Below are 14,128 nucleotides of genomic sequence, written 5' to 3'. Positions count from 1 at the left end.
CTAGTACGATATCAAAAACCTAAAATGAGAACCAATAACAAATGTTTGTTCTAATTATTATTCATTCTATATATTCAAAACAATTTGTTGTAAAGAAATCAGATGTTATATAGATATAAAGTCTCAAATCATGTGTTAATGAACCTTATTATTGTTATCGAAGTCAATTCATACCATTTATAGAATATAAAATTTTATGAAGATAATGCAATTTTTTTTAGGAAGTAGGAAAAATTTCCAAATCCTTGTCCGTTATAGTGAAATCCAATAAATAATAATTATTTTTTGTATATAATATTTTATTCGTAAATTCTCTACATTATAATACTAAACGTTTTACGTGATATTATTTAAAAATAAATTAATATTATTTATGTGTAAAAAAAGAAGATTAAAATGATTGAAAATATTGAAAGTATTCTAATCTCAAAATTATTGTGACGTGTAAACATTACAGAAAAGTGCGAAATTCAGTCAAGTAATTTGTATATAATATGATATAAATATTTTTGCAATTTATTTTTGTATAAAGTGTATTTACTTTCATCGCATAGTGTAGTGCCTTATATATTTCTTTATAATAATTGTGATAAAGAATATATCTAAAATGTGTTTTGCAAATTAAATTTATTTAACAAAAAATCGAAATAATTCAAAATTATAGATGATGGACAGATGACTAAAAAATAACTCGAAATATATATTTATATATTTTTTGAATTAAGACTCTATTACCATACCAATTATTCTAACATCAACATTTTTTTTCTTACTTAAAATTTAAAAAAAAACAAACTAATATACAAAGAGGGAGGAAGTGTCAGCTTTAATATGTTAGGTAATTATTTCCATTATATTTCGTTGTTTTAATCATTGTCCATTACAACGTTCCCGATAACAGTTCCTTCAACCACGTTCTTTGGATCAACCGCAGTTCCTGGCTTGGAATGATGCAATTGTGACGTTTCGACGATCAACTTAATTGATTTTTTATGCAAAGTAACAAAACATAATATTATCAGTTCATATGGTTTGCCAAATGAAATAGTAAATAAAATATATTTCCAGCCCCTGAATACAATAAACCATAATGAAGGTGAAATCGTAAAACCCTTCTGTCGCAGTTAGGTAATTAAAACAAATTAAATGATAAATATTTGTCATAATGTAATGTCAATCAATTATTATTATATTTTAAAAAATAATATTATTTATGAAATACTTAAATATTATATTAATAATGAATTTTTTTTTATGAAAATTATTGTAAATGATTTTATATCTGATAAAAATTGAAGAATAAAAAGTATTCCTGCCATAACTAAAGGAATATATTCTGATAAATTAAGCATTCAGCAATTTATACTAAAATAAAAGAAGAGTCTAAGAAACTATCCATTATGACAAGTCGAGGAAGGCCTTAAATTAACGTTAAAGCATTTTCTTTGGGTTTATTTAGATTTTACGATTAGGGTAAGAGCTTGTATAATTAAGATTATAAAACAGTAGGTTTTAAATTAACTCAATTCAATGATGGTTAGGTCCACTCAAGATAAAGAAAATAAAATAATTAATATTTAAACTTTTTCGCGTGTGGGATCTAATATAACGGTTCCTATATTCTTTCTATTGTGCAATTTGTGCATCGCTTCTGGAAGCTTTGTAACAGAAATTAATTTTTTTGATTAATTATATTTTTTTAGCTTTATAGTAAAAAAAAATATATTTATATATATATACTCTCGAAAAATAGAAATTAAATCGGTATTTGTTTTTTTTTAAACGAATGCAAATAATATGTTACTCGATTAGATTCTCGAGTTATTCAAGAAAAGGGAGAGATGTGTCCAAAAAGTATAAGTTTTAAAATCTTCAAGTTCTAATTTAAAGAGACATTTAATTCAAATCTCAGCCGACTTAAAAAAATTTTCAAAAATACCTATTTTTTAATATTTTTTTAGCTAAACATTCTTTAAAATTACCTTTTAATTTAGTGGTATAAAAAAAATATCAAAATTTAAGGGGCTATTTTTTCAGGGGGTTCGAGCCTCTGTCCCTCCCGTCTAGTGGCGGTATTGATTTGATTGTAATATTTATTATTTTATATAATATAACTATAAGTAACCCGTTAATAATTTATCTTATTATGTTGTATTTTATAGGCTTATTAAATTATTATAATAGATGTATGAAGTAGTGTTTTAAAGTGCTCAATTTGAACCGATTAAGAAATTTTTTTTTTAATAAATAAAAAAATTTATTAATTTTAAAAATGAAAAAATATATGGTTATTAATTTTTATTAAATTAAATATTAAATGAAATTTTTTTAAAAAATTTATTAATAAAGTTTTGAACGAATGTGAATGCGTTCAGTGGCCAGTGGCCACGTTTCTTTTTTTTAAAGGTGAACGTTGAACGCGTTTGATTTTTAGGTAAGCTTACAGAGCTAGAATTCATCAATAAGCTTAATATATATAATATGTTCTATTTTGCCAATGATGATTTGACCATGTTTTAAGATTAAATTAAAATTCAAGATATGATATATGAGCGAAAACCCATAATAAATGGACCAAGCCGAGCATTTGCAAATCTCTAATTTCTATTAACTTTCCTTTCGATGCACAGCTAAAAGTGTTATGAATAAGATAAAATTAGTCTAGACTACACTTCCAGGGTTTCAGCATCAGTGCTCAGGGAGATAAAGAGCACCGGCTTTATCCATATTTTAAGCTTGAATGAGATTTAATCAAACACTAATATTTAAAAAAAAAAAGAATAGCTGCTGAGTGTTAATTATGGAACCATCAGCTGTTTCAGTTTCCCATATTCAATCTGCCAAAAATTTAAAAATTTTTCAATGAGTTGATGCTACAATATGATAAAAATATTTTTAATGTAATAGACACCTTTGATCATTTTTTTCACATAAAGACTAAAGATTTTACCATTTTGATAATTTTCCAAATATTAAAAAAACTATATTTGTAAAATATAATACTACAATTCTTTGGTGCACATTGGTAGAGCTCTTATTCGGTGGCTCTCTTAAAATGTTTATTTATCCCTAATATAAGGGAATGTCTCTTCCTTTATAAAAACTTTAAATTTTTGTATCGAAATTGTATTGATTTTTTTAATTACATTAGCCAAAATTTTAGGATATATATCGGAATCGGTTTCGATATACTTTTTAAAAATGTCATTAAAAGTCTGTTTAGCATCATAAAAATACATTTTTGCTTTGTTTAAACTGATTTTGAACATAGTCATGGTTAATGTAATTATTGGCTAAATAGTATTTTTTTTCAAATAGAGCAACATGACAAAATAAATGATATACTATACCATTTCATTGTTTTAGCGATTAGAATTCAACCTTTAAAAATGTAAATGACAGTTATATTGGAGCAAATAACATTAATTGAATGAGATGGTATACTATTTTATTGCTTTGAACGATTTTGATAATATTTACGCGAGGATTTGAATGATTTTGATTTAGGCGAGCATTCCATTTATTAAAAGAAATATGAAAATACATTTAGGAAAAAAATAAATAGTCAACCATGTTTATTGAATATAATCTATTTAAAAGATCATAAAAAAATCCTCAAAATGAAGAGCGGTTTGATCGGACTTATTCTCGACGTGCCCAAAATGATTAATAGATATATGTGTGTAAATTGTAATAAAATGGCATTATAATTTTTTTTAAATAAATGTCTTTGTCAAATTTATATTTGCTTATACGTTTATGATATCTTTAATCTGAACATTTTTATATTATGTAAAAAATAGAGTTTTATTGAATCTTAAGTGTATGGCAGCCATTTTCGGACAAGGTTTTATATACCCCGTGTAATGTCTTATGTACCATGCATCTATGTCCCATGTAAATATGTCCCATTTACCCGTCGTTTTAACTTGAAAGATAAAACATCTATCAAAGTTTGACTTGATATGTATACAATAAATAAGTTAATTAACTACCGTTTGAGGAGATATTAGTCGTTATTAGGAATTGAATACATTTAAATTTAAAAAAAAATAACTTCGTCAAATGCCCATATAGAATCGATTATCGGTTTAATCTTGTGATGATTGTACCATTCAATCAGCTGTTTCATGATACCTCTCAAAAGCACTATGGGTCGATCCCCTTGTTCTGCGGGAAACGCAAAAAATAACTTTCTAAAGTTGATACCTTATGTTATATAAAAATTATCCGTATAAAATTTATAAATACGTCGAAAATATGTGGGGTTTAATTTATTTAACGACCGTTCAAATCTTGAAAATTGGCATGATAGCTTTTAAATTTCTTAAGCCAGAAATGGCATCCAAAAGATTATCAACTTATAATTTGAAGCTAATTATAATGTAAGTAATGAGGTTAATATTTTTCAAAGTTATATTGAAATATAGATTTTCTAGGCTAAATAGTGTTCATTTTCATAAAAATAGTTGGGACGAAGTTTCCCTTTTTTTGAAAAAAAGGTTAGATGTTTAAAAAAAAACTATACATACATGTATATAAAAATAACCCGTGAGAGACAGATTATCTTCCATAAATTTGGTCGGGTTAATTTTATCGACGTGCCACCAGGATTTTGCGAAGTTTAAGATACTTTTACCTTCAGGTGTCACCAAGCATGAAGATCCTTTAATCGGTACATAATAATGTTTAAAATTTCGAATTAATGAGAAAATTCAGAATAAAAGTAGCTAAAATAAGCGAAATATTAGCCAATTCGAAAGCTCGATAATAGAGTTATTATTCCATGGCACTAGTTTAGATACATATTTATAATATAATAAGTAAGAAATAAGTTTTTTGCTATTATAAATAAAATTAATGTCAGAACTTACCATACAGTATATATTTTCCAAGCGGTGCTAATAATGCGAATCCTTTGTTAAAATCTTCGCCATATCTGTTATCCAGCACGAGGTCTAAACCCTCTGGATACATCCTTTAAAAAAAAAAGAAATTTTAATAATAAAAATATTAGCTATTTATTAAAATATAAGTTTCGTCTCAATTTTCTTTCTTAATTCAAAATAGTGCATTATATCCAGAAAGTTGAGGCAACCATTTTTTGGTTTTTTTTTTAAATTATAGATTCTGACAAAACATATAGTACCAAAATACGCGGTGCAACAAAAATCATATTCTATTCAGACAGGCTATTTAGAATTTTAAAAGAGAAATAAAACGATCTATGACGAAGCCATATTGTTTGAAAAATATTATTTTAACAATCGAGATTAGCTTGTTAATAGATAAGATATATATATGCTAAAATATACCCGAATTTTCTTAATGACAATCTAATCTACATTATGAACCAAGTCAATGAATTTAAGACAAGGTTATTTCACATGACTGTAAAATAATAATTTTACTTATAAATATAATATTTAGTTATTGAATTTTAATAATTTCGGGGTTTTCATTGATTTCTTTCCCTCTTTCGACCTACTTATCCAATTCTAACTTACCTGAGTTTTATATGAAGTTTTTTTTAAAAAAACTAACGCACATACAAAATTTTGAGAACAGGGTATTCCTGAATAGATAATTATTTAAAATTAATAAATATATATAGTCTCCAAGCCTATTAGAAATGTTTATACATTCATTTATTTTTCCTTACTGCTCTATGGTAATTTGTATATTTTTATTCGTTTAAGCCCATTTTTAGACCGCTAATAAATCGGCTAACTCGAGATACTAGCCGAATCACTTTGGTCTCGGTGTTCTTCTTAAAAATATAGTGGCCCAACCCTTAATGTTAACGGATTTTCACCGGCGTGCGCCCGTAGAATGAGTCGAATCAACCGACATTTAGCCATTACCCAACTATACTGGTCACACAATATGACTAAAGCATTTATATCATAATTTTTCTTATCTTATACATTATGTATATGGTATAAATTCAATTTAAATCATAAAATGGAAATTATAAACACTGTTTGGAATCAAAGACGTATTCAGCGCTGAGATCAAAGACTACTGTAGCCAAATCCTTGAGTTTTTCGTGTTTGTGGGCTGATGCTGTACCAAGTAAGATTACCTCTTCTACAACATTCTTGCATATTTGGGCTACAGCGATTCCCTTAGTGGCGAATACATTTACAAATATGAATCTAAGTATTAGGCCTCATTTATATTAAACGCGATGTTAAAGCATTGCGTTATTTAACGCAATCGAAATCACAGCTCGTTAATAATTTTTGAAAAATACGTCTCAACATATGTTTTTCACATTTTAACGTTAACATCATAAATCTCCATATTTATAAATTGTAAATAAACATATTTATAGGCTTGATTTTGTTGATAACGCTGCATTAAATAATGCAACACTTAATTATAAGGCTTTTAACTATAAATAAGGCCTTAGACTAGACTATAGACTATTGAAAGTGTAAGTTGAAGATAATAAGCGTCATGTATTTGTCTTGACGCCAATTAGAAAATTTCTAAAAATGAGTAGGTAAAGATATATCCACATTCCAAAGTTATTTAAATAATAGAAAGAAAAAATTGTATCGATAAAAAACATTTCTTAAATATAAAAGATTTAACTTGGCAAAACTCGAAATTTGTCTTAATATGATAATATTATAACTAGGAAGATAATTAATAATTTATAAATATAATACTTACGATAGAACCTCCCAGAGAATGTGCAAAGATTTTCATACCCTGTCGTATATTTCCCACGTGGAATAACATGAGATGCGCCATAGTATAAGCCAATGGGAAAGCTGCTCCTTCCTCATAACTCATATTTTTAGGCATTTTAAAGGCGTACACTGATGGAACTGTTACAACCTCAGCCCAAGCTTGGTAATGGGTTAGAACCATAACCATATCTCCTACCTGTTGCAAAATATAGGTTATTTATATCATAATTAGGTAGATTTCAAAAATGATTTCATTAACTTTATTGATAAAATTGTCAATATACTTTACATTTGTCTAATTTTTCTTTTAAAATTTATAACTTTTTATTATATATAATATAAGAACAAGTTAAAATACTATAAAAATTAAAAAAAACTATATAATTAAAAATACAATTTTATAATTGGAGTTCCCAAAAAGGAACCATTATTATGTATAAAAATTCTCTAGTTTCGTTTGTTAAAAGCCGTATTACCTAGATTTTTTAAAAACTTATGAGTTAATGGCGAAAAATAGCCGTTTGTGGAAGTCACTTCTGGGGTGAAATGTAAGTTGTTAAAATTTTTGTATTTGATAATCTTTTTTAGTTACTACCATAAAAACTTTTTTACACCCTTAATACAAAATTTCCAGACAATCATTTTGACGAATTCTTCCTCCAATTCAGTGCATCTTCTTTAATCGAATGACAGACTAGGCGATAATGAATGAGTCGAACCTTAAAGTCCATCCAAGGTGTAACCATTTGGTATACTCTTATTAGATCAAATTTGAGAGTAATCATAGGCCTAAAACTTGGATGCGGTATCGTTTTTTTCACACCTGTACCTGTAGTTAATTTACTGGTTCTCAACTCTAAAACTTTAAAGGGAAAAATGGTCTTAACTGTAGCCAAAGAAAATACCAGCTTCATGTTGCTATAACCCGTTTAACCAGCCAAACCTTCTCTGTGGCAATAAGCCCAATCAACAAGAATCTTTTAATCTTTAAATCACCTGGGATTAGGGTAGACCGGGGCAAAACGATTTTTGGGGTTTAACGCGAATAACTTTTTAACCCTTTGATATAAATTTGGTGTGAAGATATATTTTTAAATCTAATTTCTTACCTATCTTCATCTTTTGAAAAACCCTCCCGATTTGACATATTTTGCCAAATAACTATTTTTTACCCAAAAATTATAAAAATCACCCTCTAGTTTATTTTGCTTTTAGCAAAATATATTAAAGCTCGTAATTTAAAAATTTGACAAATTCCTCAAAGTCATAGATATAAAATAAATTTTATCGCAAGCTTATAGCTAAACTACAAGCCACGCAATAACGATTTGTATAAAATATATCATCTTGGTGTAAAGTTGTTATTGGTAAAAAGGTTAAAATGTTTCTTCTGATTAAAGCTGTTAAAAGCTAATTTTTAAATATTAATCTACACCATATAAAAAAAGTATTTATCAGCAAAAAGAAACGTTAATAAATAGTTTGCGTTATTTGGAATAATTTTAAAAATAGTCGCAAATAGGAAGAATAATTGAAATGCACCGAAAACGGACACAATCAAAAAGTGCTATTTTTGATTAATTTGGTTATATTCCTGTATTGTATTTAATAATTTATACTTAAAAGTAATTACAAAAATTGCAATATTTTGTTCAAATAAACCAATAAAGTTATGTTCAATTTTATTTTAACTACTTAACCCTGATGCTAAATCCTTTTACCCTGGGTATGGGGCAAATTAGTGAACTTGAGACACTTCACTTAATAAATCCTAGTTCTTTATTACAGGTAAAGAGCTACACTTTTTTTAACTTGTGGATGAGAGATTTTGCTCCATATTTGTATTTGTTTCAAAATTTTATAGTAAAAATGTAAAATACCAATCGTTTTATCCTGACTTCCCCTACATGATGTTATCATCATTTCCCTTAAATATTAATTCAGTTCCATGAACACAAGTGGAGAATTGAAAAATTGAATGAATATAAAAATTTTAAAAATTTATTTTAGCCCCATTGTAACATCAACAAACGACCATTTTTCGCCAGTCACTTCAAAGTTTTTAAAAACATTAGGTCACAAAATTAAACACTTTTACAAACGAGGTTAGGATTTTTTAAACTTACTTTTTTTTTCTTTTCCTTTTCTCTTCTTTTCTTCCCTTCCCTTAACTTCCCTTTTTTCCTTTCCTTTCCTTTCCTTTCCTTTCCTTTCCTTTCCTTTCCTTTCCTTTCCTTTCCTTTCCTTTCCTTTCCTTTCCTTTCCTTTCCTTTCCTTTCCTTTCCTTTCCTTTCCTTTCCTTTCCTTTCCTTTCCTTTCCTTTCCTTTCCTTTCCTTTCCTTTCCTTTCCTTTCCTTTCCTTTCCTTTCCTTTCCTTTCCTTTCCTTTCTTTATAGACAAAATAAGTATACGGTTCTTCTTTTAGAACACACTTTTATAGTTTTTATAGTTTATAATAATTATATATTGTTTTAAAAATTAAACGTTCATTTTAAAGAGACAATTTCAATTTTAACGAATAAAAGGGCTCACAATAAATAAAAAGTTGATAAATTCACTGATTCTAGGTTAGAAAGATTATGGAATAAAATCGAAGTATGTAAAAATATGCTTATAAAATTAGTGTGTATATATAATTACAGCGAATCCAGATACTTGATCTCCCATAGCAACAATATCTCCTGAACATTCGAATCCAGGGGTAAAAGGGGTCTTGGGCAATCCTTCTGTAGCCCCTTGTTGAATCACCAAATCTTGAAAAGAGACTCCGCTTAAAAAAAATTTTTTGAAAAAAAGCCATTTAGTTTTGACTAAAAATGGAATCCACTTTTTACTACATTCAGATTCATCAAAATTAAATTTATTTCTTTTAATCTTCCCCTTTTTATTTTCCCTTCTCATATCTCTCCCTCTTGGATTAGATATGTTATGGTTGGTTGAACTACAAGCCTCCACCCAGGCTATCCACATTCTTTAACATTTTAAATTAGGGTATTATACACTTGAAATATATTTATCATTTCAAAAATAAAATATATTATGAAATATGGTATAAAAATACAAGAAAATTTTGATTATTAAAAAAATTTAATACCTAAACACTAACCTTAACCCCTTATTCATAGTTAGCGCTAATTCGTGGTAAAAAGCCGCTAATTCGAGCTAACTGTGAATGCAGGGAAATCCGGACCTTGGATTAACTCAACATTAAATCTAATTATAATATTAAAGATAATATTTATATTGTTTCTCGTAAAAGTTGCTTGGTTCATAATGAATTATAACCTTTCTATTATATATAGCCGCAAAAACACATGATGATTAAAAATGGTAAATTAGGTTTAAAAAAATTCAACCAATCATAATTTACTATTTTAGGAATGAATGGGTAGGATAGGCAACTATCCCCTGCATTCTAATAATGCAAAGTATCTTATTTTTATTATAAGAAGCTTACCAAGCCTTAACCTTGATCTGAACTTCGTATTTTCCAACCAAGGGTGTAGGGACTTCCTTTAGAATGTAAACTTTACTACCACCGAATCCTGTCTGAAATATAGCTTTGTGAGTTTTACCATTTGTCGCACGATCTCCCCCCTCCAGCTTATATATAGCAGTTTCCGATACATCATCATCGTCCGCCATTTTAGATCATATATTTCTTTTCCGTTGAATTTCTACGATTAATAAGTTTTGGACTACTAATCTAGATAAATATCGCGTAAGCAAAAATTAGGATAAAATAAAATGGTGGTTGATATTAAAAAATAATTTAAAATATAAGGCTGCATCCTAATTGGTCATAAATATTTGTCTGAATTAGAATGTGATTTTTTAGATTTAAAAAAATAAATAGGATAAGTTTACGACTTTATTATTTCATTCCGAAATTTTTATGTTATTTTTAAAACCTAGAGAATTCTTTTAAATTCCTTTCTCTTTCCATTTGAAATTGTCATAACTGTTGGTTCGTGTAATTATATTTAACTCTTTTTTCTATTTTATATTATAGTCTGCTTCTATATTATAGTCTGTTTCTATATTATAGTTTGCTTCTATATTTAGAATTTTAAAATTAAGATGCCATCATGCGTATATTATTTTTAAATATTAATTATCATCTATAAATGCGTAGTAAATTGGAAAGGTGGAAAGTTCATACATACATAACTATAATTCTTATTCGTTATAATAGTTTTAGATCGTCTTTCGCTTCATTTATTATGAGTGCACTTTGCCCAAGCGATGCGTAATCAATCACCGCGTAATTTACAAAAGCAAACCAATAAAAATATAACTTATAAATCGCGACAGCTGTTTACCTATATTTAAAATAATATCAAAGCGATGACGAATTAACTTTAATTTCGCATCGCAGTAAAGATCGCGTTTAATATAAATGAGGCGGAAAGAAAAAATTTTTACAGCTGGAATATCCTGTGTGAGAATATGCCGAAGGAAATTTAATTCTGTGAAAAATATTATGAAACCAAAAAGAAGACAGAAGATAAACTAATAAGACTTGGATAAAAGTTGTTCCAGAAAATATTTAAATCTTTCTTTTCTATACAGTTGGAAGATGGGCTTCCATGGGGTCATTCGTTTTTGTTTTTGAAAAGTAAAATAAAATAAAACAAGTATTTAATTTTTTTTAAGATAAAAAATGAATTTATATTTAGGAAGAGATTTTAGGCAGACAAACGTAACAGAAGAAGAAGATTTATAAAAAAGAAAGGCATATAATATATTTAAAAAAAAACATTTTAGATCTAGACAGTATAACAGAAGAAAAAGGATTTTAAAAAGGCCTTCAAATGTAACGGGAAACTTTATGAAAATATCTAAAATATCGTTCATTTTTTAGTGACTATATAAATTAATAATATCTAACGCTTCATTTATAGTGAATGCAGTATTTAATGCGACGCTATCTACAAAATCAAGATGATAAAAGTTATAAATATGAAGCGAAACGTTGGAAACGCTATGATAAAATTTGTAAAAACATATGTTGAGATGTATATTTCAAAAATTATTATCGCTCTGAAGAATCAACTGTGATTTCTATAACGCTAAATACCGAAGCGCATTCATAATAAATTTATGTACCAAAATGCGTTATAAATGATTAAATGTACAAAATCGGGTGAAAAGTTAGAACCCAAGACTGAGTATAGTTTAGTGCTATAAATTAGATTCCGCCGTTCTTGGAATCGGGTGGAATAGTTAAAAGTGGAGGACCATTATAAAAACAAATGTGTGCTGAAAAAAAAAAAATTTTCAAAATTTAGAAGCATTTAAAAAATAAATTTATAAGAATTGGGTAAATTTTAAAAAAAATTTATGATTTTTTAAATTTAAAATTAATGGAATGCAAAAATGGCTCAATTTTTTAAGAAGTGTAACCCAATATTTTAGCCAAAAAGAAAAATTACTCAACCCTGGAAATTTCGCTCATAGATGGTATATAATTTTCGAACACCTTTAACAAAATTTCTAGAGTTGTTAAACTACCGAATTTTTTTTAAAAACGGCTGACCCATATTAAAATATTACTCAAGCCTGGAAATTTTCCTCATAACATAAATATTTATGAGTAAAATATTGGGTTAGCCGTTTTATAAAAATCGGGACATTTAGCCCTACTAATATCGAGGCTTGTGTAAATACTATTTTGGCTAAAATCTTGCTTTAAAACATTGGCAAAATCGAGCCTTTTTAACAAATATTAAGTGTAACACATATCACAGGCGTTGGATTTGTAATATAAAGTACAATGTGATAGAAGGACACTAGAATATCAATTTAACATTTTTGATCAAATCAATAACTAATCAAAATCGCATGAAAATATTGCAATTATAATCTAATTTTTATTTTTAAAAAAAAACACCATAAATTTTACCTTGTATTGAATATTTTGTAAATTTAATTAGCCAATTTTTTCTTTTATTTTAGAAAAAAAATTTATTTTTTTAAAAAAAAACCAATAAATCGTCATATGACAGGAAAAAAAAGTATTGATTTTCGTATTTTGTTTTTAGCGCAGCTTCTTCTCTCTTTAAAATGTAATGAATAAATATAATGATAATTAAAAAAAAATATAAAATATTATTATTATAATAAATTCGAGTATATAATAAATTACAATAAAAAAACATTTTAGGGGTTTTCTTACTCTGCTGCGTCAAGATCTATAAAATCTGTATAGCTTTTCTGATTTAGAATAGGGAGTTAATTCAGAATTGGGGACTTTCTAATAATTAAATAGGAGTAAATGGTTTTTTAATTGAATGAGGCGAATAGCCAAAAATCTGTTTCAAGGATGAGGAGAGGGAGGGGACTTGTATATCTGGGAGTGAATTTTTTTTTAAATTTAAAATTCCGCGAAACAAAAAACTTATTTATAAATAAAATTAAAAAAAAAAAATGACAAAATAAAAATAAGAGTTTTTGTTAATTGGGAAATAATCTATTGAATTGAATAGATTGCTCATCTGAATACAGATTTTGCCTATTCTATCATTTATAAATAAATAGAATTTGAATCTTCTTAGCCAATGCTTTCATTTTTTTTTAGAAAAAATAATTTTCTCTGTAATAGGGGGTAAAGTGTTAACCATTCAATCCACATTCATATGTATTTATATTGTAATTTTAATATGTTTCCATTCTACTTAGTGGTGACAAAAATTCTCTAATTTTCAGAATGGCAATATACAATAATTTTATTAGTTAGCCAAAAAAAAATCAGGGATAAGAGTTTTCATAAAATTTCTTAGGAATATTCAACGTTAATCTTCCATATAATTTAAATTCTATAAGTAGTGCAATTTCATAAATTATATATGGGAATAAAATTGTCCATCTCCTATACGTCCTACCCTATCCCCTATATAAACAAAAATGAGGAAATTAAAATCAAAATTAGCAATAAATAAATAAATTCATATCAAAATTACCATCCTGCCCCACCTCACTTTTATTTACCCCTTACCTCTTATATCTTTATTCAAATGATGATAGCATCCTACAACTACCAACCTCTTTCAATATGGGGTAGCGTGATAACCCCCCCCCCCCCCCGGGTAAGCCATGAATGCTTACCGCTTATTTTATTATTGTTAGCAACAATAACGTACTCAAGATAATAAATATGACTTGATTACCTTAGGTTAATTAAGCAAGTCATCATATTCCTAAATATTACCATTTTATAAGCCTTTCTTTTAAACTTATACATTATATTAATTTATCTTGTTCTTATCCACCATGTTCATTTTCCAGCTAACTCAAAAAAAAAAAATTAACATTGGCCCAAAATCGGAAATTTTTTAGTCATATTTATGACTAAAATTTAAATGTACTGACTGCTGACTACTAATCATCACAACAACTCCACTACCTTTCAACTATTATTAAACTGG

The 14,128-nt window shown here is 27.2% G+C and overlaps 1 protein-coding gene across 1 annotated transcript; it reads right to left on the bottom strand.

Annotated features, from left to right (window-relative positions):
- Positions 1 to 427: 427 nt before the first annotated feature.
- LOC135923525 (synaptic vesicle membrane protein VAT-1 homolog-like) lies at positions 428 to 12,719 on the bottom strand. The gene is made up of 10 exons (XM_065458324.1): positions 12,607 to 12,719; positions 10,159 to 10,407; positions 9,342 to 9,471; positions 6,682 to 6,897; positions 5,982 to 6,127; positions 4,875 to 4,978; positions 4,550 to 4,666; positions 4,058 to 4,209; positions 1,584 to 1,658; positions 428 to 977 (listed from the first exon to the last, which is right to left on the bottom strand). The coding sequence occupies exons 2-10, from the start codon at positions 10,344 to 10,346 to the stop codon at positions 867 to 869; spliced, it is 1,239 nt and encodes a 412-aa protein (XP_065314396.1). The 5' UTR covers positions 10,347 to 10,407; positions 12,607 to 12,719; the 3' UTR covers positions 428 to 866.
- Positions 12,720 to 14,128: the final 1,409 nt, after the last annotated feature.

Source organism: Gordionus sp. m RMFG-2023, chromosome 2, assembly GCF_954871325.1.
Source record: "Gordionus sp. m RMFG-2023 chromosome 2, tfGorSpeb1-WG-v2, whole genome shotgun sequence".
NCBI lineage: Eukaryota > Metazoa > Nematomorpha > Gordioida > Chordodea > Parachordodidae > Gordionus > Gordionus sp. m RMFG-2023.
The sequence above is the reverse complement of the archived record's forward strand: the minus strand, read 5'-3'. Positions and strand labels throughout refer to the sequence as shown.

What these genes read in the sequence shown, in the direction of transcription:
- LOC135923525 (XM_065458324.1), bottom strand. Translation starts at nt 10,346, where the DNA reads ATGGCGGACGATGATGATGTATCGGAAACTGCTATATATAAGCTGGAG. An exon ending in ATTCTCTGGGAGGTTCTATC is followed by an intron (nt 6,128 to 6,681) that starts GTAAGTATTATA and finishes TTCGCCACTAAG; the next exon opens with GGAATCGCTGTAGCCCAAAT. An exon ending in TGGAAAATATATACTGTATG is followed by an intron (nt 4,667 to 4,874) that starts GTAAGTTCTGAC and finishes TACCGATTAAAG; the next exon opens with GATCTTCATGCTTGGTGACA.